This window comes from Morus notabilis, unplaced genomic scaffold (assembly GCF_000414095.1).
Source record: "Morus notabilis unplaced genomic scaffold, ASM41409v2 Scaffold361, whole genome shotgun sequence".
Lineage (NCBI taxonomy): Eukaryota > Viridiplantae > Streptophyta > Magnoliopsida > Rosales > Moraceae > Morus > Morus notabilis.
The window spans coordinates 51,526-75,913 of NW_010357470.1; the positions used below are offsets into that span (position 1 = coordinate 51,526).

The following is a 24,388-nucleotide window of genomic DNA, read 5'->3' on the forward strand; positions in this document are numbered from 1 at the left end:
GAGTGAGTTTTAAGTGGTTTTACCTCAAATTAGTTGATGGAGCCTTGCTCCCTCTGTTTCTCCTGTTTTCTCTGTTGTTTTTTTTTTGTTTGTTTGCTTGTTGTTTCGGCATAATCAGCCACAGAGAGAGAAAAAGTGAGAGGGAGAAGAGAGAGAGACCCAAAGAGAAAGAGGTGGCCAGAGAGAGGGAGGGAGTGGTGGCCGGCGGTGAAGGAAGAAAGAGATAGAGGGAGTTGTCGTGAGAACCAGAGAGAGAGAAGAAGAAGAAGACAAAGAAAGAAAGAAAGAAAGAAAGAGAAAGAGGGCTGGTCTGGCAGCCACGGGAAGGGAATGGAAAAAAGAAAAAGAAAAGAAAGAAAAGGAAAGGAAAAGAAAGAAAAAAGGAGAAGAAAAGAAAATTAAAAGAAAATACATTAAAATTAAGTGTATTTTTAATAAAATTTGGGGTGAAAATTAAAAAACTGAAAGTAATTTATAAGTCCTTAAAATAACTCAAAAACTTAATCTTTCATCACAAGATTAATTAACAAAATCAGTTTTAGACACACTAATATACATAATAAACATTAAACATGTTTAATTCTAGAGAGCGTTATAGAGAGCGAGTGGCTATTTCTAGCTATAGCAGCTTTAAAGACAAGAAAGGACCACTCATTACCCAAAATGAGGATGTTTATTTCTTGTATTCGTTATTGATTCTGAATCATGATTCATAATTTTCTATAGTGTTTTTCTCTCACAAAAAATACACGTAAAATGAAAATAATTCTGAATACATGAACCAAACGTCTACTAAAAAATTCAACAAAATCTTCCACCAGGCCCAATGCACATCACCAATATCAAGAATAATAGTGATGGTTATGGTCCCCTAATCAACTTATAATCTGCCTTCAATTATGTAGCGCCTCACGTAGTCCTCTTTTTGCTTGCCCCCACAGAGAAAAAACAAATAAAACAATAAATATTTGATATTATACTTGGCACCTAATAATTGAAGGGTGTTTATTCTCCGGTATGAGGGGATTAATTTTTAACTGTTAAATTTAATAAATCATATAAGATTAAGAAAAATATAAATTATTATTATTAGTGTTTTTAAATTTTAGAGTTATTTTTAGTTTGTTTTTTAAACTTTAAAAATTCTCATTTTGTTCTTTAAATTTTGAATTATTCTCAGTTAACCCATTCTATTGTAATTTTGGTCAAAATCAGATAAAAATGGGGGTTTAAGTGTGGTTATGTGATTTTTATCTATTTTTTAATAGAAATTCAAATAAAAAGACTAAAGGTACGTTTGGAACTCGTTCTAAAATGATTTTTATTTTTTATATGAAAATGAAAATGAAAACGTTTTCAATTTTGGACAAAAATCATTTTTGAAAATACATTTAGTAGTTTATCAAGATATTATTTTCAGTATAAAAAAACTCATTAATGTCTCTCCCTCTGCTCGAGAGAGGAGAAAACGTATATAAAAAATAAAAAATGACTAAAAGTCATTTTTTATTTATCTCACATTTTACACTAAACCAAAAAATCGTTTTCATTTCTATTTTTTTGTCTTTAATTGTGCCAAACGCCGTGTTGGAATCGTTTTCATTTCAGTAAAAATGTCAGTCGTGTTTAGAATTGATCTCATTTTTTTTTTTTACGTTTTTTGAGAAAGAAAAAAAACGTCTCCAAAACGGCGTTTGGCACAATAAAGACAAAAAATGGAAAGGAAAATAATTTGTTGATTTAGTATAAAATGAGATAGAAATGAAAAATGACTTTTAAGGCATGTTTGGAACTCGTTCTAAAATGATTTTTTTGTTTTTTGTATGAAAATGAAAATAAAAACGTTTTCAATCTCAGACAGAAATCATTTTTAAAAATGTGTTTGGTAATATTATCAAGAGATTATTTTTAGTGTAAAAAACTCATTAATGTATCTCTTTCTCTCCCTCTCTCTGCTCAAGAAAGGAGAAAACGAAAATAAAAAATAAAAAACGACTAAAAGTCATTTTTCATTTCTCTCTCATTTTACACTAAACTAAAAAATCATTTTCATTTCTGTTTTTTGTCTTTATTGAGCCAAATGCCATTTTAAAAATGTTTTCATTTTTTTCTCAAAAAACGTGAAAAATAAAAACGGGATCAATTCCAAACACAGTCTTAATCATTTTTTATTTTTTATTTTCGTTTTCTCCTCTGTCGAGCAGAGAGAGACACTAATGAATTTTTTATACTAAAAATAATCTCTTAATAAAATTATCAAACACATTTTTAAAATTAATTTTTATCTAATATTAAAAATATTTTTATTTTTATTTTCATATAAAAAAATTATTTTGAAATGAATTCCAAACGCACCGATAGTTTTTTCATCCCTACCACTCACGCCATCATTTCGATCCGAGGGCAACATACAGAGAAAAGCCCTCCGCTAGTCCGCTTCCCCACACGCACGTGTCAAGATGGAATTGGACATGTATACGGGCCCAAATGGTTGCCACGTGGCATCCATACAGACGCAGAGTCTAGTCACTGGAGAGTGGAAAAACGAACTTGTCCGGCAAGGAAGAAGTTGTAGCGCCTCTCTCTCTGCAAAAGAACAAGCTCCATTTCCACTCTCACAGATAATAAAGGACCCGTACGGACGTTCTCTCTGCCCCTCTCTCTCTCTTCATTTGGCTGTTCTAGAGAAAGAAAGACGGAACTTTTCATCGGATTCTTCCAAAACAAAAATGTGAGTCGATTTTCTTCGTTTTCATATCTTTTTGTTTCCTGAGCTCTTTTTTTGGTTCTCTCTTTCTCTTCTCCTCCACCTCTTCTTCTTCTTCTCCTTCTTCTTCTTCTTCTTCTTCTTCTTCTTCTTCTTCTTCTTCTTCTTCTTCTTCTTCTTCTTCTTCTTCTTCTTCTTCTTCTTCTTCTTCTTCTTCTTCTTCTTCTTCTTCTTCTTCTTCTTCTTCTTCTTCTTCTTCTTCTTCTTCTTCTTCTTCTTCTTCTTCTTCTTCTTCTTCTTCTTCTTCTTCTTCTTCTTCTTCTTCTTCTTCTTCTTCTTCTTCTTCTTCTTCTTCTTCTTCTTCTTCTTCTTCTTCTATTACTTGTTTCTCTCTCTACTCTCTCTCATCTTTATTTTTTCTTATTTTCATTTTTTTGTTTCAGTGAGCATACTTATTTGAAAGTTGAAACAGGTATTTAGGTTTCATTTTCACTGTCTCATGACTATTTCGTGTTGGTAGAAAGTTAAAACATTTATCATTAAAAGTTTTTTTTTTATTAAAAAAAATACTTTTTTTGGTCAACCTATATGTCTTTGCCAAAAAAAGGTAGCAAAAATGTTGCTTTTTTTTTTCTCGCCAAGTTTTGTTTGTTATACTTTTGCATCCTCATATTTCCACTTCATTTTTTGAGTTCTAAAGTGGGTTTTTTTTTCTCTGTTTGACGATCAGTTCTATCAGAGGTGTAGTCAAATATGAACTCAAAAGTTGATTTGATGCCAGGTAATTAGCGCATTGTATTGTTGAATACTTCCCATTCAAGATTTTGCTCTGCACTTCTCTTTTGGTGTGAGTTGAAATCATGTATCTCGTTGAATAGGGCTTTTCTGAGACAATTAATGAACTTGATATGCTCTAAACAAGTTACAAAGAGCTTAACATTTCAACGTATATAATTTTATCGCCTTAATCTCTTTCCTTACATTGTTTATTTTGTGTATTCAATATGTTTACTACAGTTCAAATTTGATTTGTGTTCAGAGCGACACAAAAGGCTTAAAACTTGTACTGATGGGAAATACCATGGTATTGGAATGGACTTCTCTGCAAGTAATTCTGACGAGCTTACACCGAAGAAACCGATTTCTACTACTTCAAATGACGTGGTCGATTTTTCGAGTCCATTGTCTATTATAGAAGGTCTAGACAGTGGTAAGTTTGGAAGTGTTGCAAAAGACATACATGCTCTTCTAGCTCAGAAGATGCGGAGTCCAAATCTGTATTCTAAAAGCTTCCCAAGAACTAGAACTAAAAATGGGTCTTTAGATGTGGGAAAGGACCGAGTTAAACAGGCTTCGAAGTTGGCAAATACCACTCGTTCAGTACGTGACATTGTCATTATTGATTTAGAGCAAGAGTTTGTTGCAACTGAGACTCAAGCGACATCAGCGCCCGTCATAATCATTGATTCAGATGGGGAGGACATGGGATATCAGACTGGGGAGAAACCATCTTATCTGTCTCAAAACGTTTTAAAAGATCAACCCACCGGAGAGTTTTCGTTCAAGGACAAAAAGGAAGACAAAGATGTCTATGTGGTCATAGAAGATGAAAACAATCATCAATTTAACATTGATGATGGTGGTATTGACGATGTCTGTTTGGAAGATGCAAGTGGAATTAAGGAAGATAAATGTGTGAATGAAAAACCCGCTGAAGAAACTTTGCTGGAGGACATAAAGGAAGACAAAGATGCTCAAGTGGGCATAGAAGATGAAGGCAATCATCTACCTAACACCAAGGATGGTGGTACCGACCTCGACGATATCTGTGCCGAAGATGCAACTGGAATTAAGGAAGATGAATGTGTGAATGAAAAACCACCCGTTGGAGAAACTTTGCTGAAGGACATAAAGGAAGACAAAGATGCTCGTGTGGGCATAGAAGATGAAGGGAATTGTCTACCTAACACCCAAGATGGTGGTATGGACGATATCTGTGCGGAAGATGCAACTGGAATTGAGGAAGATGAATGTGTGAATGAAAAACCACCTGTTGGAGAAACATTACTGAGGGACGTAAAGGATGATAAAGATGCTCATGCGGGCATAGAAGATGATGGCAATTGTCTACCTAACACTGAGGATGGTGGTATCGACGATATCTGTGCGGACGATGCAACTGGAATTAAGGAAGATGAATGTGTGAATGAAAAACCACCCGTTGGAGAAACTTTGCTGAAGGACATAAAGGAAGACACAGATGCTCATTTGGGCATAGAAGATGAAGGCAATCATCTACCTAAGTCTGGGGATGGTGATATTGACGATGTCTGTGTGGAAGATGCAGCTAAAATTAAGGGAGCTGATTATGTATATGTTGGCACAGACGGTGATGGCAATGAAATCAGTAACGAGGATGATGGTCTTGACGATTTTTGGAAGGAGATGTCGATGGCATTAGAACTTTCCAAGGTATTTCTAAAAACTGAAATTTCAATACAAGAAATGCTATTCTCTATTGTCACCTATTTATTCAGGTTCACTTTCTTTTGAAATGAGAATAAATATTCCTTTTTGTCGTCTCCTTGGTGTAGATTGTGTCAAGACCATTTTCTGTCATTTGTTTGTTAGCTTTGTGATTGTTATACTTCTTCTTTCTTTTTCATTTACTTGATTCGTAATTTTGCTAATGCTTGGGGAAGTACACAGGAATCGTTAATTGTGTGATTATTGCAAATGACTATTAGAAGAGATTTTTGGAAATTCAATCAAGGTTCATTCAAGTGGTGTAAATGGAACAAAAAAAAAAAAAAAAAAAAACGTGGAATTGAGTTTCTTGCGTGTCCTGATAATAAAAGAATAAGTATATTAAAAGTGCAGGGACATTCAACAGATGCCAAATGTGGAGGTTTAACTGCACAAATCAGTCAATAATAGACCTCACCATTTTGATCGCATACAAAGACAACAAATTGTAAAAATATAATGAATCTTCAAAACAGGCTGAACTTTGAAATTCCGATTTCGTATTTGAAGAGAGATTGTTCGTGTATATAAAATCTCCATGGCTATGATAAAAGAAGCACAGGAAAAATCCAAACCTTCCAATGAATAGTTTTTGCTCTTCCTAAAATTATGTTCCACAATAAACTTGAGGGGAGGCTTCCAATATTTGAACGGATCAGAGTTTGATTTTAATTTATGCTTTTAGAGTTTGATTATGTTTTGCTCTAAAATGTTTAATAACCTCCCACAGTTTTACATATGGTATAAATACGCCTACTTTTTATGTTCTGCTCCTTCAGGATGTTTCTATGGATCATTCACAAAATAAACAGGTGATGGAAGATGAAGAAAACTGTGAACATTCCTTTCTTTTAAAGGACGATCTTGGTTATGTTTGCCGCATTTGTGGGGTTATTGACAGAGGAATCGAGACAATATTTAAGTTCCAGTATAACAAGGTAATGTTTCATTTGGTGGCTGGTGCATTCATAATCTTTTACATATTACAATTGTACCCTCCCTTCTATCAATTAGTCCCAAGCATATAAATATGTCTTTGTTTCACTTGCATGTTTAAAAGTTGGACTTGTAAACTCGTGACCTGCAGGCAATGGGGAGGACCCATTAGTTGGGTTTGTCTTGTTTGATTGCGTCCCATTAATGAGAAGAAATTAACTGAAGGTTCTAAAGAAAATTATATACGAATTTCTTGATGTTTTAACATTTTGTGATGTTAAAAACAAAAAATCAATTCAAGGTGTTGAGCATATTCTCAAAGTTGCTCATTAGAATATTTAGTAGCTAAAAGAATCATGAACTGAATACTATTCACGATTCAGCTGTTACTGGTTATTGCTAAAAAAAAACCATCAGATTAGATTGTTTATGTTTATGGATTTTTGGTTCTATTTACAGTTCAATTCACCAAAGTCTTTTCCAAAAATTTTGGTTCGCTTGTCACTACCCTTAGGAATAACTTTAGTGTTTATGAAGACTGGCCCAACTTATATCTCTGCTCATAGAATGTTACTAAGTTTTATGATGACTGTTGCACAAAAGCATGATAGAAACAGGGTTTATGGCGCTAGTTGCATTGGCCTTAAAATGTCAACCAGAACTACTTCTAGCTTTTTAGATTTGCGTGAGTTTGTGATGAAGATTAAAACTAAATGCTGCCTGGAGAAAATAATTAACAATGCTCAGGGAAGTGCTTTTATTAAAGAGATTCATAATTACAAATATATTCTTCCTATAGAAAATAATTAACAAGGCTCAGGGAAGAACTTGTTATTTAAAAAGATTTATATTCTTGGGGTCATTCATGTAGTATCTAACGCAGGCAAAGATAAACTGAAGAAGCTGTCAATACACCAAAAATTTATTTTTATAATCTTATCACTCTCTCTGACATTAATTAGGCTTTTCTTGGATCTTTTGCTTGGGAAATAGGCTTGACATTGTATGGAGGAGCATGGTTGCAGGCATAGCCTAGGTGTAATTGCGCATGTGACTCCACCATCTAATCCCCGACCCGCAAGTTAAATAAATAAATAAAAAGACTGTTTGGATTAGCTGACTTCTTTTTATTGTATGGTTGCTGTGTATATTTCCTGATCTGCATTTATAGAAGGAAAACTTAGAACAAGTATTTATAGAACGAAAACTAAGCAGTCAAAAAAGAACATCGTCAAGTTTATAAAATGAAAACAGTAACCAACGTAACTTTGGTATCCGTTTAAATTGTTTTCTTCATTAAGTTGTTTAATTTTCCTCAAGGATATATTATATGTAATTTTTTTTTTTTGGCATGGTTGTGCGGTTCAATTTGCAGTAAGTTCATCTGCATTAAATTCTTTATTGGAGCTGTCCTTTCTTATTGTCCACATGTTCTCTACTTGAATAAAGTTTCATTACATTGGTGTCTTTTGCTTTAAATGTGTCTAATTCCAGGTTAAAAGGAGTAATAGAACATATGTGCCGGGATCATGGTATTCTAAAGACAGAGAGTCGACTGGAATAGGTGGACTTAATTTGTCTGGTAATGATTTGATTCAAAATGAAGTATATGTCCACCCCAGGCATGCCAAGAAGATGAAACCTCATCAAGTAGAGGGTTTCAATTTCCTTGTTAGCAACTTGGTGGGTGATAATCCTGCAGGCTGCATTTTAGCACATGCACCTGGATCAGGAAAAACATTCATGATAATAAGTTTTTTGCAGAGTTTCATGATTAAGTATCCAAATGCCAGACCACTAGTTGTTCTTCCCAAGGGAATCCTGGAAACATGGAAGAAAGAGTTCCGGATTTGGCAAATAGAGGATATCCCACTGTATGATCTGTACACTGGCAAAGCAGAAACCCGATTCCAGCAATTAGATGTTCTGAAACAGTGGGTGGAGAACAAGAGTATTCTTTTCTTGGGATACATGCAATTCTCCTCCATTGTTTGTGATCCGGAAAACAGCAATGCATCGAATTCATGTCGTGAGATACTGCTAAAGGCTCCATCAATTCTTATTCTGGATGAAGGGCATACTCCAAGAAATGAGGGCACACATATCTTTCAAGCCCTTGCGAAGGTGCAGACACCCAGAAAAGTAGTACTTTCCGGGACGTTGTACCAGAATAGTGTCAAAGAGGTGTTCAATGTCCTGAATCTTGTTCAACCTAATTTTTTGAGAACGGAAACATCCCAACCCATAGTCAAGCGCATCATGAGTAAAGTGGACATATCATTGTCAGGTTTTAGGAAGAGCTTCAAAGCTGGTAGTGATGCAGCTTTCTTTGATTTAGCGGAAGTAACACTGCAGAAGGATAAAGATTTTAGAAGGAAAGTGTCTGTTATAAATGACCTGCGTGAGATGACTAGCAAGGTGCTTAACTATTACAAAGGTGATTTCATGGATGAGCTTCCTGGACTTGTTGATTTCACTGTAGTACTCCATCTCAGCTCCAGCCAAAAGCGTGAAGTGGGAAAAATCAAGTTGCAAAGCAAGTTCAAAGCAAGTTTTGATGGGGGCTCCATTTATTTGCATCCGAAGTTGAAGCCACTCTCCGACAACCGCAATGTGAGTGATGAGGAGCTCGATGAGGTGCTGGAAAATTTAGAAGTGGAGGATGGAGTGAAGGCAAAGTTTTTTTGGACCATGCTAAGTTTATGCGAGTCAAAGAACGAGAAACTGCTGGTTTTCAGTCAGTATATCACACCTTTAAAATTTTTGGAGAGATTAGCAGTGAAAGAGAAGGGCTGGTGTCAAGGAAGGGAAATGTTTTTTGTCTCAGGTGATTCAAGTCCACGGGACAGGAAGTTGTCCATGGAATGCTTCAACAACTCCCCTGAAGCCAAAGTCTTTTTTGGCTCCATCAAGGCATGTGGAGAGGGAATTTCTTTGGTGGGGGCATCTAGAATTATAATTCTGGACGTTCATCCCAATCCATCTGTGACCCGTCAAGCCATTGGGCGCGCATTCCGTCCCGGGCAGACAAAGAAAGTGGTTGTTTACAGATTGGTTGCTGCTGATTCACCTGAAGTGGAAGACTATGACACTTGCCTCAAGAAGGAATTGATTTCAAAGACATGGTTTGAATGGAAAGAATGTTGCGGATATAGAGATTTTCAAGTGGAGACCGTTGATGTTAATGAGTGCGGTGACGAGTTCTTGGAGAGTAATCCAATTCTTGCGAAAGACATAAAGGTTATGTACAGAAGGTTAGTACTTCAACATGTTTCCTTTCTTCCTTTCTTGATTCCTACTGCATAAATAATCCTTAGTTGTTCTGTCATAACTGTGTTTTTACATATTTCAGGTAGATCCCGCAATCACTTATGCTGAGACATTGTTTAAAGTGAAGTTCATAAGACTAGGATTCTCTTCTGTTAATAGTTTATCCATGTATTTTGGTTCCGGAACCTTCTGAACCCGGTATAAGATTCTCCATTTTGGACACTTTTTCCATTCATTTTTGTAAAAGAAGCTCTATACTGTGCCTTAGGCCATCTCCAACCCACACCCCTATCTTCAAAAAAGAATAATTTCACACCATCTAAGGAGTTACTCTCCAACCCATTTACCCTAAACTTTACTCTAAAAGGAATATTCTTGACATATTCTCTTTTTATATTCATTTTTCATATTTTTTCTTGCTATAGTAATTATTAATGATTAATTTATTTTACCTATTGTGCAAAGTACATATTAATGTAATAAAATAACATATTATTTAAGCAACTCGTAATAGATAATAGATTAATAATATTAATTAAACATAAATTTATTTAATTAAATGCAAACTTACATTAACTAAACAAGTTGACAACCAAGCATTAATTTGATAATACAACATAAACACACACACACACAAAAAGCATTAGTTTAATTTATTTTTATACAAATTAAACCAAAAATCCTTTAATAGAATAATATATTATTTAACTAACTCGAAAGAAATAATAAATTAATAATATTAATTTGGATATCAAAAGGAGAATTTTTTTTTTATGGTAGTAAAAAGGAACAGTACTTTTGATCATGTTTTTTAACTTGGGGTAAAAATTATGAAAAAAAAAAATGCAAATGGGCACTTATTTCAATTAACAAAAGCAAAAAAAATAAATAAATAAATAATGGCGCTAAAGCGCATGGGCCAAGGCAGCGCCATTGTTGGCGCTTCACTCATCCCAATTATTGGGATTTCTATTTTAGAGTGAAGAAATAGAGTTGGGTTGGAGAAGGGTTGATATCTTAGCAAAATGGAGGTGGGTTGGAGATGGCCTTAACCGGGTTCCAGTTGACTTTTGATGAAATAGATTTACTTACGATCTCACAATGGAATAGACTTTTTTTTTTTTGAATTTTCAAAAAAAAAAAAAAAAACAAGGTAAGAATTTTGAAGACACTTTTTCTTTTTGGCTCAAATTAAGTGTTATTTTTTATCCCCTGATTGTTTAACTAGTTTAGTTCAGTTAAACTCAGTTTGAACAGTGAGCACAGTTTAAACTTGCGTTTAGTAAGCATGTAATTTAAATTATATTCTCCGTTTGAATTGAGTTAAACGGCCCAACTTAGAGTTTAGCTTCTCTCTAAGTTCAACCGTTTAAACTATTTTTAAATAGTGAAAAGTGTTCACTCTCTCTACTTTTTACACCTAAACACAAATTTGAAATTTATTCCATGTTCAAATTAAAATTTTAACTACACATCTAAACGTCAATTCAAACTACAATTTAAACCACACAGTTTAAATTTTTCTATTCAAATAAAAAAGTTTGAAATCAGCAAACCAAACGGGGCTTAGATAATTGAAACTTTATATCACAAGTAACGTTGTTTCTAAATCTGGTGTTGCTTGGTTCATGAATTCAAAACAGAAAGTTTGAATCAAAATTTAATTTTTATGAAAAAAACAACGTAGCAAAAAGATTTAAATTGTGATAAAATGTATTTACAAGAAGTTTCAGTTTCTATTATGTTGATTCGAGTTGGAAAAAAAAAATCCTTACTTATTTTCTTAAAGAAAAAAAGGATCATTAGTCTAACCCTACCCTCTTATACTATTCATTATTCCTTATTAGTTATTTTAAAAATCTCGGGACCCATCAATAAAATGGAAATTACATAACCTAATTTTGCAGAAAGATCAGCTCATGATGTTTGATCCTACGTTTTACGCAAGATGCCACCGTATAACATGAATCATGATTTACCTCTTATGCCTAAAGCTCAACAAAAAGATAGCAAAACCATGAAATTGAATGCCCCATTTTCGAAATTAAAAGTATGCAAGCTTATCTTAACAAGGCAGAACACTCCCGCCGCAAAAAAAGGATGAAGATTCCTGAGAAACAAACATATAGCAAGAACATAAAATCCAAATATCCATACTCTCCCTAAAAGGAAGAATAAAGTTTATGGGGATCATTTCGCTGCTCCAACGTTTCGTTCCTCAATTTTTTTTACTTTTTATTTTTCTTTTCTTATTTTTCCTCCATTATCTTTTTTTATTGCATTTTTTTTTTTTTTGTATATATTCACACACTAATTTAGTATTACATTGAAAATACTCTTAATCATCATCTTTATTTTCTATCAGCTCTAATTTGTTATTTTGCTTTATCTCTAAAGAGAAATATTAGTATAATTTGCAACAATATACTATCATGCCTTCCATTCCTTTCCGTCCAAATGTGGGAAGATCCAAAAATTGGTGGGGACCGTCATCTACTTTCCCTCTTACCATTTTCTTTTTCTTCCGTCAATCCTCTTACCAAACGAATTTTAAAATTAAAAAAAAATATAAATTAGACGGTAACTTACTCAAAAATTTGAGGACGAGCACTGTAAATTACTCAATTCTTTAAGGGTTAATATTAAAATTTACCCTTAAAAATGTATAAATTAAAATTTTTATTCCTTATTCTTAAATAATAATTTTTTAATCAAATAATTATATTAATAAAAAAGTATTAATTAAAAATAAAAATATAAAAATTCAGACCCTATATTCTAAAAGATATTCTAGTGTTTGGTATGAGGATACGTGTCTTGATTTGAATCATGTTTCGTGGCTCGTTACAGTATTTTCTCTTACAAAAACACACGTAAATCGAAAATAATTCTGAATTCGTGAACTAAACGTCTACGATTTGAATTTATGTGATTTGATCACCTATATTTTATTCACATGAAAACTTCTTGGCCGTATTTGATGGGCTTTGACATTAGTAGGAACGTTGAATTTCATTAGGATTAAGGATAATCCGGCTAAGTACAGTTTAAAATAAAAACTCAAATAAAATTAATATTAAACACGGCTGCATAAAAAAAAAGAGCAGAAAAAAAACACGGAGATAACAGTGTCTTCTAGAGAAATTGTATCATATATGAGTAAGGATATGTTTGGCAATGATTCTTGAAACCCAAAATTAATTTTCTAACTATCTACAGCTGAAATTTATATTTGATAAAAACTATAAAAAGTTATTCTTAAAGATTTTTTGAAGAATTAGCAGTCAAAATCAGAAGCAGTCCAAATACAATTTTGACTTTTAAATTATGCGGCAATCATCTTAAAAAAAAATTAATGAGACTTTTATAATACCCATAATATTTCTAAAATCAATAATTGTATAATTACAGTTTACCAAATACTTAACTATTTTTTGTAATAGATGTTTTTTTCAACACAGCTAACATTAATTTTTCTAAAATCTAGAGCACTACTAAACTAACCCTAATATTGCGACATGCATTCTTTTTTAACTAAAAGCTGAAGTAAACTGCTCGGCAGCTTCGCTCCCCTGTTACTAACGTATTCAAATTCGACGCTGATGAAATTTCTAGGATTACACTATTCTAGTAACAACTTCACAATTAATTAATGAACTTATTATAAGGAAACGACAACTAAAATTTTCTTTGTTTTTTTTTTTTTTTTTTTTTTTTTTTTTTTTTTTTTTTTAAAGATAAGTAAAGGATCAATGTCCCTTTATTGTTGAGGTATCTCCGTTTTGATTTGTTCATTATATTTTAGTTCTAGTTCTAGTATTATAGATTCATAGTTCATTAACATCCCCCTTAAAAAAGAAACCCCTCTTTTATGAATCATAAATCATAAATTAATAAAGCAGTAGTCTCGAAAATATTACCAAACTGGACCATAACGTTTGTTTCACATTTTCTCTGTTCATGAAACAAACGCATGGATATTGGATAGTAATTGCAAAAATAGAGGCTTACTGCAGGGAACATTACAAGAACAGAAGGCTAATAAAGAATTCAACCACACAAAGCTTGTCCCAGCACACTTTTTCCGTGCACTACTCCATATTATCCCACCTAATTATTTTCCGCGGAAAGAGACAAGAAAATGACCCCCCAAAAAAAAAAAAAAGCTAAATCTTGATGTATATATTGTTGTTGGCTCATTAATGGCGTTATAGAATGAGTGATTGACAGATCATGTGTTAAGAGTTAGATACCCTAATCTATATTATTAAGAGCAATAAAATAAAATTAAAAAAAAAATAAACACACAAAATTTATAAAGATTTACTTTAATGTGAGACTATATCGGTTTTTAAACAATGCGGTAATTCATTGTATTGAAGAAGAAATTTACAAGGAAAAAAATAACATTTCTCTCCAACTCTCTGTATTTCTCTAACCTATTTAATAACCCAAGGTCAATCCTTGAACTCTTCTGCGTAAAATCGTGAGGATAATAATGCACGTGACTCGAGTCCTAACATATTACCCTCTTTTTTTCTTTCCTCCTTATGACTTGGCACAGTTAACATAAAGATCCTAATGTAGCCAAGAAAACAGCCACATTCATCAAGTGAAACGCACAAGGAAAGTGATTGGGACCATATTTATCGGTATCGAGTCTTTATATGAATTCAGAGGTTTAAAATTGAGAACAGTATACCTAATAAATAGAGTATAATTACTGAAATTTTTGTCAACAATAAATATCATGATGGGAATCAAGTTTTTATTGTGAATTCAGAAGTTTAAATTGAGAGCAGAATAACTAATATATAGGAGTTCATGCAATTGCTAGGGTAGATGAGATTATTTTATTGTTTAGTACATTAGTTGATTTAAAACGGCACAGAAGTTATGATCATGTGTACAATGTGTAGTTAAAAATGTCTGTTACATCTTCATTGTTACTAGAGCAAAACAACTCAATTCAAAATCATAAAAAGGTGGGACCTGTTTGAGATGCTGATTAAGACCATGTTTGATAGCTTGTATTGTATTGTATTGTATAAGGTGTATTGTATTGTATTGTGTTGTATTATCATAATACAATACGGTGTTTTGTGTTATGCCATATTGTATAAAGGGTTAAAAAGTAAACTTTTAATAAATTTGGGGTCAAATGCAATTTTAAAAAAATTTTAGGGCCAAAATGTAATTTTTTTAAAAGTTTTGGGGTAATTAATTTTTACAAAAATTTAAGGGTCAAAGTGTAATTTTACAAAAGTTTTGGCGTCAAAATGTAATTTTGTAAAAGTTTTGGTGTCAAAATATAATTTTCAATAACTATAAAATTTGCATTGTGCCCCTTTAATTTTTCAACAATTATAAACTCTGGCGTGACGCTATATCAATCCGACCCCGACCTCTAGTCATACCTAATCCCGACATTAATCATTGATCCATTATATAATAATACAATACAATACGCTAAAAATGAGCTGTATTTAATAATACGATATAGACCGTATTAATTTACAATTCATATTAATTTGTTCAATACGATGGTCATATCAAATATTATATTATTATATTATTATACAATACGGTATTTTAATACGATCGAATAAACACGCCCTAATTATTTTTGACCTTTTTATCTACCACATTGCCCATAACATATTTTCACCAACATAATTTTTTTGTTGTTGACACAATTAGCAACTCAATTGAAACCGGAAAATATGAAAGCAAACCTTACTTTACATTATATGAAAATATCACTTGTAGATGGTCAGTAAAAAATGGCACAGACTCGAAACCTTATCTCTATATCCCAAAAGGAAATTAAGTGGAAAAAAAAGAAAGAAAGAGAGAGAGAAAGAACACTAAGAGTTATTGAATCTGTGCCTTTCGGTTTGGCACTTTTGCCAAACATTGAAGCAATCATATCGACTTTACTATGAATCTACTGTTGAACTGGGAGGACTTTAGGTAAGGCAGAAACTGGGATGGTTGGCAACCTGTAATCTGTTGAGATGAAAGCAGCAGCATTCTTCTCAAATGAAATTGTCTCAATTAGGCTTAACAGAATCTTCTCAAGCTCTTCGCCGTCGGTCCATTCGTGGATTTTCGCCTTGATTAGCAACGGGTTTTTGGAAATCAAGTCCCATACTGGGAAATTCTTCCTTGGCATGACAAAATCTGCCTCTTTGAGCCTCAAACTTGGGCAGTAATCGCCAACGCCATCACCAAGATAGATGAGTCTTTTGTTTCCCTCGGCGAGAGAAGCTTGGATTCTTTCTAGAATCACCCCCTATTGACAAATAATTTCAGTCAAAAGTTGAACAAAAAATCAATAGAAATAATAATATTAAAAAACGTACGTGATTTTAGTGCGGAGTGACACTGCTAATCTTTGCACTATTAGCATATTTAATACAAATAATAAAATCACGAAATATCGTTTAAGCAAATGATTCGAAAGAAAAGAAACCATTATCCAAGCTTTTTCCTTAATGAAAAATAGTTGAATACCAAGTGGGGTCGTGATATAGGACAAGTGGACCTGAAATTCAAGATATATTGGTTGATTTGCTTAGAAAATTAGGCAAATATGACAAATATGCTCCGAGCATTTTGGACAACCCAAATCTTCTTAAATTCAACTTAAACTTTCTAGAACCTTGGAGTAGCATAAAGAACCTTAATATTTCATAACAACAGAAAATTATTATGTTTCTCTAGATGTTATTTTTAAATAAAAATAAAACAAAATATTGGTATACCTTGCACATGTTTGGAGGACAGAGGCCGGGGCAGCCATGAGAGCCCTTGTTGAAATCATGGAAAGGCAAAATCCTCAGCCTTCCTTCCTCATCAACAAAGCCAGGGTTAGTGTTGATCTCCGAGAAGCAATCCCTCAACCCGAGATGCTCCAAAATCGTCTCAATGAAAAATAGATTTGCGTCACTAACAATCCTCAAATCACACCTAAACAAAAACAGCAAACCATAAAAAACAAATTAGACCTCAGAAAAAAAAAAAAAATAAATACAAATATTTCTGAAAATATGAAACGGAGTTAAGGAAAAGCTTATAGTACCCAAGAGCATGAGCAGCTGTAATGGCGGGGACAACTCGTGGATGTATAGGAGTCCTTTTAAGGACCTCCACAATGTCTTCAATGGTCTTTCCTAGTTCATGAAGCTCCTTCATCATCCTATCCTGCAATTTTTTTTTTTTCACATGAAAAACAAAAACATAAATATTACGTATATTATTTATAGTTATACCAAACATGAAAAGAAAAAAATAAATAAATAATGTTTTACCATGAGAGAGTTCCATGGCATGGTGGGAAGAAGTTGGTTGAAGAGATCTGTGTAGCCCAACTCTTCGACGACCCAGTTGTCGCTGTCGCATTCTATGATGGTCTTGTCGAAGTCGAAAACGACAATAATATCAGCCATATTGATGCAGAGTTGCTCTGTTTTTCTGTAGTTAAGGTGTAACAAGAAAGAAATCAAGAATGGCTCTTTTTTTTTTCCTTTTTTTTTTTTTTGGCGGAAGTGGCGAAAGAACGAAAGGAATTGTTGGGTTTTGGTGTGAGGAAAATAATGAGAAGGGAAAGGGGGATTTTATAGCCAGAAGAATTTTGTGTGAAGGCTAAGCAGAGCAGCTAAACGTATCGCCAGGATTCCAAAGGAATATTACATGAATAAACGGGGTTTGTGGCTAAAGCTAAACCAAAGGCGAGTCCTTTTAGAATTTGATTTCCTACAAACACACCAGTTCTAGAACATGGTCATGTTCTAAATGCGCGGTGGCCCCACCTGCGGAGACGCGTTTGGAGCCGTCTGATTTGATCAATTGGTGGATCCAAATTGGAATTTGATTTTGACGGTGTCCGATGATTGATGTTTTGGGTTAGGTTAGGTTAGGGACTACTTGGGGTTGGGGAGGGTGTAAATGGGGGAAAAGACGCGGGAATAAGAGAATATTCGAGAGGAATTGAATTCAATAGGGGGTGGCGAATATTCCGAGCAAAATCCAATCGGTGATCCTTTTCACTTTTTTGTGCGGCTGCTAAGGCTTTTTGGAAATTTGGGTTGTGTCACACCCCACCTTCTAATTAGGAGGGTCAGATTATACTAAACAAAATTATTAACTTTTTTTTCTTTTTTTTTCTTCTAATGAACAAAACTATTAGGGGGCGTTTGGTATGTGATAATCAATAGAAATCATATTACTAAGAAGTGATAAAGGGTAATATGATTTCTAAAAAATATGCATTATCACGTTTGGTTACATATGAATCTAAGAATAGATTCCTGAGAATATCATTTTATTGTGTTTAGTTAAACATAGTAATGTAATGTAATGTAGTTTTTATATATAATAAACAATTTTGTTGAGATTCACGATCTATTGTGGTGGTGGTGTGGGTGGGCTGTAATTCTGGGTACTTTAGTGAGATTTCCATAATATGAGATTCGTGGGTATCTGAATAACACTTTGTTGAGTAGATTACTCCTGTGGGATTTACATTTCCGAAAATGTAAAAATTACAATTATTATAGGAATGTGAGAAGATTCCTATTCTCATTCATAGATTACCCCATGCTCCCTATTGTTGCCTTGGTTTCAACTTTCAAACAAACATAATTTCACTTTTTGAAAAAAAAAAAAAAAAAAAAAAACAAAGAGCAAAAAATCATTTTTTAAAATAAATGAGAAACTGAAAAATGATATATTGGATTAATTTAACTCCAATTTTGTCACCCCAAAAATCGGGTGCATTTAAATAAATTGATTCAATTTCATAAAATCCAACATTCTCCATTACATTACAATGGTAAACTTTTTTTTTTGTTTAACACTATAAAGAAATTGTCCATTACATTTCAATGGATCTGCCACTTATAATGGCTTCTTTTTTGTTTTAGTAATGCCTCTTGTAATGTTAACATAGGTCTCTTTTGTTTATTTTTTCCTCCTTTATTATAAATATTAACATATGTGTTTGTTCGTGTTTTGCATGTTAGAGTAATATAAAAGAATAATATCACTGTTTTATATTCTTTTGTTTTGCAAACACATAAATAGATTATTCCATGCCTGTAAATCCCTCCAAGCCACTGTTAACTATGATTTGTAAGCATCGTGAAGGAAGAAAAAAAATATGAGTATTTTTTTTCAATTTCTTTGGAAGGAAAAATATAAGCAGATTGGAAGCAGCAAAGTACGCACATTAGCTTTTCTTTTGTTTTCATCCATATTCCTTGTTTAGCATATATTCTTTATTATTTTATTGCAGGGATATTAGGGTTTTGAGTTCGATCGGATTTTTTTAGTTAAAAATACCTTCGATGTTCGTCAACATCGGGAGGCTTCACGTACCAGAGAATATAAATCTTGAATTCCATTATCTCATGAACCATGCAAATTAATTAAAACAAAAAAGAAATAATAAACTAAGAAAGAAAGGAGCAAAAAAAAAAAAAAAAAAAAGAAGAAAAGTTAACCTAAAACACTATCTTACCGCTCATAGTTCCCCACCCTTTCTGCTGACAGAATATTTCCTAGTTTTGGACTTTTGATAAGGCATTGTTTTTCTATACATGATATGTGTATTTCTTCTTCTCTTTTGCATGGAATTGTCTTCTACATTTTTTGGATTCCATTATACCATGTTCTTTTAAGTATAATAGTACTATTCACATTTTATTTTATTTTTTCAATTCTTTATTTAATCTCAAAATTGATCTGATCATGAACAATTAAAAAAAAAAAAAAAAGTAAAATGTGAATAGTACTCTAGCTAGAACGTACGACACATAATAATTGAAATTCTTATTATGGCTTACACATCATCATCCATCTTTATGACCAAAAATTTGTTTTCATCTCCTTTCCGAGGCATGTCGTAGAAATATGAGCCATTAAATAATGGGTCCAATTTGGCTCCTCATAGGGTGGGTTCCTATTCTTAACGAATAAAATAAACTAACTCGAAGGTTAGCGTTTGTGATGGAAAAGTTCGTGTAAATGGATTATAATCACAATTCTTATATTTAATGAAACAATTTATTGGTTTTTGCGCACCTAATTTGGTGCTTTGTGTAACATAGTATGTATAGGTCATCTCTTTATTTTTTTTTTCTTTTTGAAAAAGGGTGATATCTTTCAAATTAACGAAATATAATCACTAATACTAATTCGAATGATGCTAGAAGGAAATATATATATACCTACCGAGATGCGGCATCGGACACTCTCGCTAAGAGAAAATATGAAACAATGAGCATACACATTATTCCTTAGATGTAAGATTACTAGCAACATATACTAATAAGCTAAGATATTCCCTCTCCGCCAAAAAGGGGGGAAATTTATATATATATATATATATTTACACATAAATTTTGTCGCAGCTTTGCCTCTTTTTTTTTATTTGCCGGGAAATCTTTGGTGCAGCTTTTTACACGATGAGTTTACGTGGTGCTTTGGGGATGTTTGGTTGAATGATTCAAATTATGATTTGAATCATGGTTCATTGTTCGTTACAGTATTTTTTTCATAAAAATACACGTAAATAAAAAATAATTATAATCATATGATTCTAATCTATGAACCAAATGTCTCATAATGTGATGTTTAGTTTAAAAGAAGAAATATATTAAAGTGGTTTTTCTGGTTAGCCGCATGTGTCACTCATTTGTGCCACGTACAATGACCAAAGCGACATCTAGCAGTCCTTCAAGACTATATTCAATTCAAGTTCACGTGAATTTTAACCATTTGTGTGCTTTACGTTTGTGATTTAGTTTTTTTTTTTTTTTTAGATATCATTCCTCTTTTTTTGCTAAATAGATATCATTCTTTTTTAAGTAGGTCGGTCAATAACATGAGGAAATGTACCTTATGGTTTTAAATTTGAATATGTTTGATAGTGATATGATCAAGTTTGTCTCTCTACGTTTTTAATATATTGATGTATCGATCATACTGTAATAGCCCTCATAAATTTGATTTTTGTGAATGTACGTACTTGAATGAGAACACGAACGTGTGAAGAAAAGTACTATAGCTAGAAGTTTCTTTTCATCTTTTTTTTTTTATTTTTCTTTCAAACCGTGTTTTTTTTTTTCCTTTTCTTATATTTGTACATTTTTTCTTTGGACCCAACAAATGATTGATTCATGAAACTAGGATAAATTTTATAAATTTTCTGTAAACTTTATCATTTATCTCAATATGTTTTTTAAACTTTAAAATATACATGTTGTGCTCTCTGAGCTTTATTATTTATGTCGACATACATTCTGAGGTTAACTCCGTTAAGTTTTTTTTTAACGAAAATGCTTATAAACACCCTACGAACTTTATCATTTGTGTCAATATGTTCTCCGAACTTTAAAATGTATCTGTTTTACTCTATAAACTATGATATGTCTCCAATTTTTCTCCCTCTATCTTGATTCTATCAGTTTTCAGAACAAAAATGTTAATATGACCATTAAATTACTAATTATTTATAATATTTGACTATTAAAGTTTGTTAAGTTAATGGGTTTTTTAAAGTTTCTGTTGATTTTTTTATAAAAAAATGTACAATAAAATAAATGATCTGAACGCATTTAGATTTAGAAATGCTATATATGTATAAAGCATAAACATGTTTTATGTCGAGCACTTCTATCTAGGTGAAATATCAAGGAAAAAAAAATTAACAAAATTCATAACATTATACATATTTGCTCCTCATTTCCCCTCTTTATTGACTCTAATCAACTAATGTTTTGAAAATTAATGCTTAACTAACATTTTTATAGGAGAAGGTATTCAATAAACCTCAAATATCATAGATAATTAGCAATTTAATGGCCATGTCAACATTTTCATTCAAAAAACTGATATAATCAAGATTGAGGAGAAAAAGTTGGAGACACATCATAATTCAGGAATAAAACATGTACATTTTAAAGTTTATGAGGCATATTGACACAATTGATAAAGTTTAAGGGGTGTTTATAAGCATTTTCGTTAAAAAAACTTAACAAAATTAACCTCAGAATGTATGTCGACATAAATAATAAAGCTCAGAGAGCACAACATGTATATTTTAAAGTTTAAAAAACATATTGAGATAAATGATAAAGTTTACAGAAAATTTATAAAATTTATCCGTCAATATTATCAAGCAATGAAAAAAGAAAAGAGTTTCCGTCTAAATAAAAAAAGGTTACAAAGTTTTTCCTTCTACATGTGGAAAAAAAAAAACGATAACCCAACAAGTAATTCATTCACTTTCTGTTGCATGATGTTGTGTTGCTATTCGGTAGAGCTAGAGAGAGAGAGACAATGAAAAAATATCAGATACATAATAAGCGTGATCCAGAGGCGACAAATATGGTCGGAAGAAGCGAGATTTGCGTGAAACTTTGTATATATTTGGCCCATATAAAGCACATAACCAGCTGTTCCCATGATGTAAATGGTTTGTGTGCACATCTTACTCATTTTTCCGTACCAGACTTCTATTTTAGTAGGAGCATGTACTAAGCTCCTGTTTAATTTGTTGATTTAAATTTTATTAATTTAAATTTTTTAATTTAAATAGAAAAATTTAATTGTGTGATTTAAATTATAATTTAAATTGACGTTTGAATATATAGTTAAAATTTTAATTTGAATAGTGAATAAAATTTAAATTTGTATTTGGTAGGTGTGAAAAAGAAGAGACAGTGTGTGCACTTTTTATTGTTCTAAAATAATTTGAAAGGTTAAACTTGAGAGGGAGCTAAACTCTAGTTGGGCCGTTTAACTAAGTTCAAACGGAGAATATAAAATAAACTGTATGCTTACTAAACGTCAGTTCAAATTGTGCTTACTATTCAAATTGAATTAAATTAGTAAAACAAACGGGGGCTAAATTTTTGTCTTGAAGTAATAAAATATGTAAAATTTAGTGGGGGCATATGTGAAAAAAATTGTATTTCAACAAGACAAAATGAGAAAATCACAAATTTTTAGAGGCTATTTAAAAAAAAAAAAAAAACTCAATGGGGCGCTGCCCTCACTCATCTTTAAGTGGCTCTGTCATTGTTTGTATTTAAGTATGTCTCTACTAAACTTAGTACGAGGTACGCCCTTTTATCTTATATGAATTCATTTTTCAAAAAATAAAAATAATATTTAAAATTATTGAATATGATAAGTAGTAAAATATTAAATTTTCTCTAATTATTTCTCATTATCAAAATGTATAAAATGAAAATGTTGATTTAACTTATAAATTAGGGTAGAACTTGAACATATATAGCTAGTTGAACAGAAAACTTATTGAATTTTTATGTAAAATACACGATGCTAAGATTAATCTTCAGATCCTGTTATTGCTATTGAAATTTATTCATGTAAAATACATGAGATGCTATATATTTCTATGTCCTTAAAATGTGACAAGTTCTTTTGGTCACAAAACAAAAATTATTTTTACCTAAAATTAAGTACTTACTTATTAAAAAAAAATAAAAGATGTATAGATGGAATACTTATTTACATCAACTTTCGGAGATTGAACATGACAAACAAGACAACTGAACAAGCAAGCATGTGTCTAACATTAAAACAGATATCCCGTCTTCTATATAATCTTGTAGATTGTAATGAAATTAACGAAAAAGGGAAAGGTATTGGGGAAAAAAAAGATTAATAGAAAAAGAGAGTGCAAATGTTACTATTTCTTTACCTAATGTAGTGTTTAAAAATGTAAAAGAAGAGGAATACGACGTAGAAGACGGTCAATTAAGGGATAACAAAGGTGATTTCAGCGTATTGTGGAACTCTAACGACAAGCAGCAAACGACAAACTCCTAAGCAACCAAACGACAAGCAACAAAAAATGAAAAAAAAAAAAAAAAAAAAAAAAAGACCCCACCCTCTGTAACATTTATTTGAAAAACGAATATATTCCGGTATTTCTGCTGCATTACTCTTTATTCGTCTTTATCTATATGTACACATATGAGGAGCACTCCAACCTAGAATTTATAACTTTGGAAGAAGCACTTTGAGGACCACTTTGGTTGTCCTTCGAAGAATAGCTCTCCGATTCTCCAGTATTGTCCGAGCTTGAAAACTATACCGTAGTGCATCTTCCTGAATTCGAGCTAAAATTATATTAAACACTTTTTAAGCACCATTAGACACTGATACAACGGGTGTATTTAAAATTGTTTTTGAAAATGTTTTCGTATATCTTTTAAGATACGAAAACGAAAACAGTCTACAAATCGCGTTTGTTTAACAAAAGTTTTGAAAACGGAAACGAAAACAAAAAACAATGAGAATGATTTTTATGAAAAAAGTAGAAAACGATTAAAAGTTGTTTTTCTTTTTCCGTTTTCATTTTCTAGTACTTATCAACAAAGTTATATTAAATAATTAATTATTAATGACTAATTATATTATATATTAATTAATAATGAATAAATAGATATACTTAATAACTAATAACTAGATAGTAATTACTTAATTATTAATTAAATATAAATTTGTTACTATTAAGTTTTTAATTTTATTAATAAACAAATAATATAGTAATTAATTATTTAGTTAAATATTAATTACCAAAATTAATTGTATAACATATTAACAATAAAACAAGTAATAATAAGTTATTAAATAAATAATAAATAATTAATGTATCAATTATATATTATGTTAATTATAATCTATTAATTAGTAAATAAAATATAAATAGTAATTACTCAATTAATAATTAATATTAAATTATAATATACTAATCTATAATAATTAATAATTGATAATTAGTAATTAATCATTATAAAAAGAATAATTTTCAAATATTGATCATGTGATATATCAAATAATAGATTATTAAATAAACATTAGTAATTAATTAACTAATTATTTAATTATGTAATTAAAAGTTAATAATTT

General features: G+C 31.6%; 2 protein-coding genes across 2 annotated transcripts; one reads left to right on the forward strand and one right to left on the reverse strand.

Annotated features, from left to right (window-relative positions):
• Nucleotides 1-3,799: 3,799 nt before the first annotated feature.
• On the forward strand, nt 3,800-9,782 carry LOC21391485 (protein CHROMATIN REMODELING 35). The gene is made up of 4 exons (XM_024170973.1): nt 3,800-5,179; nt 6,013-6,171; nt 7,664-9,423; nt 9,522-9,782. The coding sequence occupies exons 1-4, from the start codon at nt 3,800-3,802 to the stop codon at nt 9,523-9,525; spliced, it is 3,303 nt and encodes a 1,100-aa protein (XP_024026741.1). The 3' UTR covers nt 9,526-9,782.
• A 5,359-nt stretch (nt 9,783-15,141) lies between these two features.
• On the reverse strand, nt 15,142-17,264 carry LOC21391486 (inorganic pyrophosphatase 1). The gene is made up of 4 exons (XM_010090070.2): nt 16,753-17,264; nt 16,524-16,645; nt 16,207-16,411; nt 15,142-15,734 (listed from the first exon to the last, which is right to left on the reverse strand). Exons 1-4 carry the CDS (start codon nt 16,888-16,890, stop codon nt 15,387-15,389), a joined length of 813 nt encoding a protein of 270 aa, XP_010088372.1. The 5' UTR covers nt 16,891-17,264; the 3' UTR covers nt 15,142-15,386.
• Between the last annotated feature and the right edge of the window lie 7,124 nt (nt 17,265-24,388).

Excerpts from the sequence above, each read along its gene's own strand:
- LOC21391486 (XM_010090070.2), bottom strand. The coding sequence starts at position 16,890 with ATGGCTGATATTATTGTCGTTTTCGACTTCGACAAGACCATCATAGAA. Across the intron at positions 16,646-16,752 it reads TGCCATGGAACTCTCTCATG|GATAGGATGATGAAGGAGCT; the intron begins GTAAAACATTAT and ends AAAAAATTGCAG. Across the intron at positions 16,412-16,523 it reads ACAGCTGCTCATGCTCTTGG|GTGTGATTTGAGGATTGTTA; the intron begins GTACTATAAGCT and ends GTTTTTGTTTAG.
- LOC21391485 (XM_024170973.1), top strand. The coding sequence starts at position 3,800 with ATGGACTTCTCTGCAAGTAATTCTGACGAGCTTACACCGAAGAAACCG. Across the intron at positions 5,180-6,012 it reads TGGCATTAGAACTTTCCAAG|GATGTTTCTATGGATCATTC; the intron begins GTATTTCTAAAA and ends CTGCTCCTTCAG. Across the intron at positions 6,172-7,663 it reads TTAAGTTCCAGTATAACAAG|GTTAAAAGGAGTAATAGAAC; the intron begins GTAATGTTTCAT and ends GTCTAATTCCAG.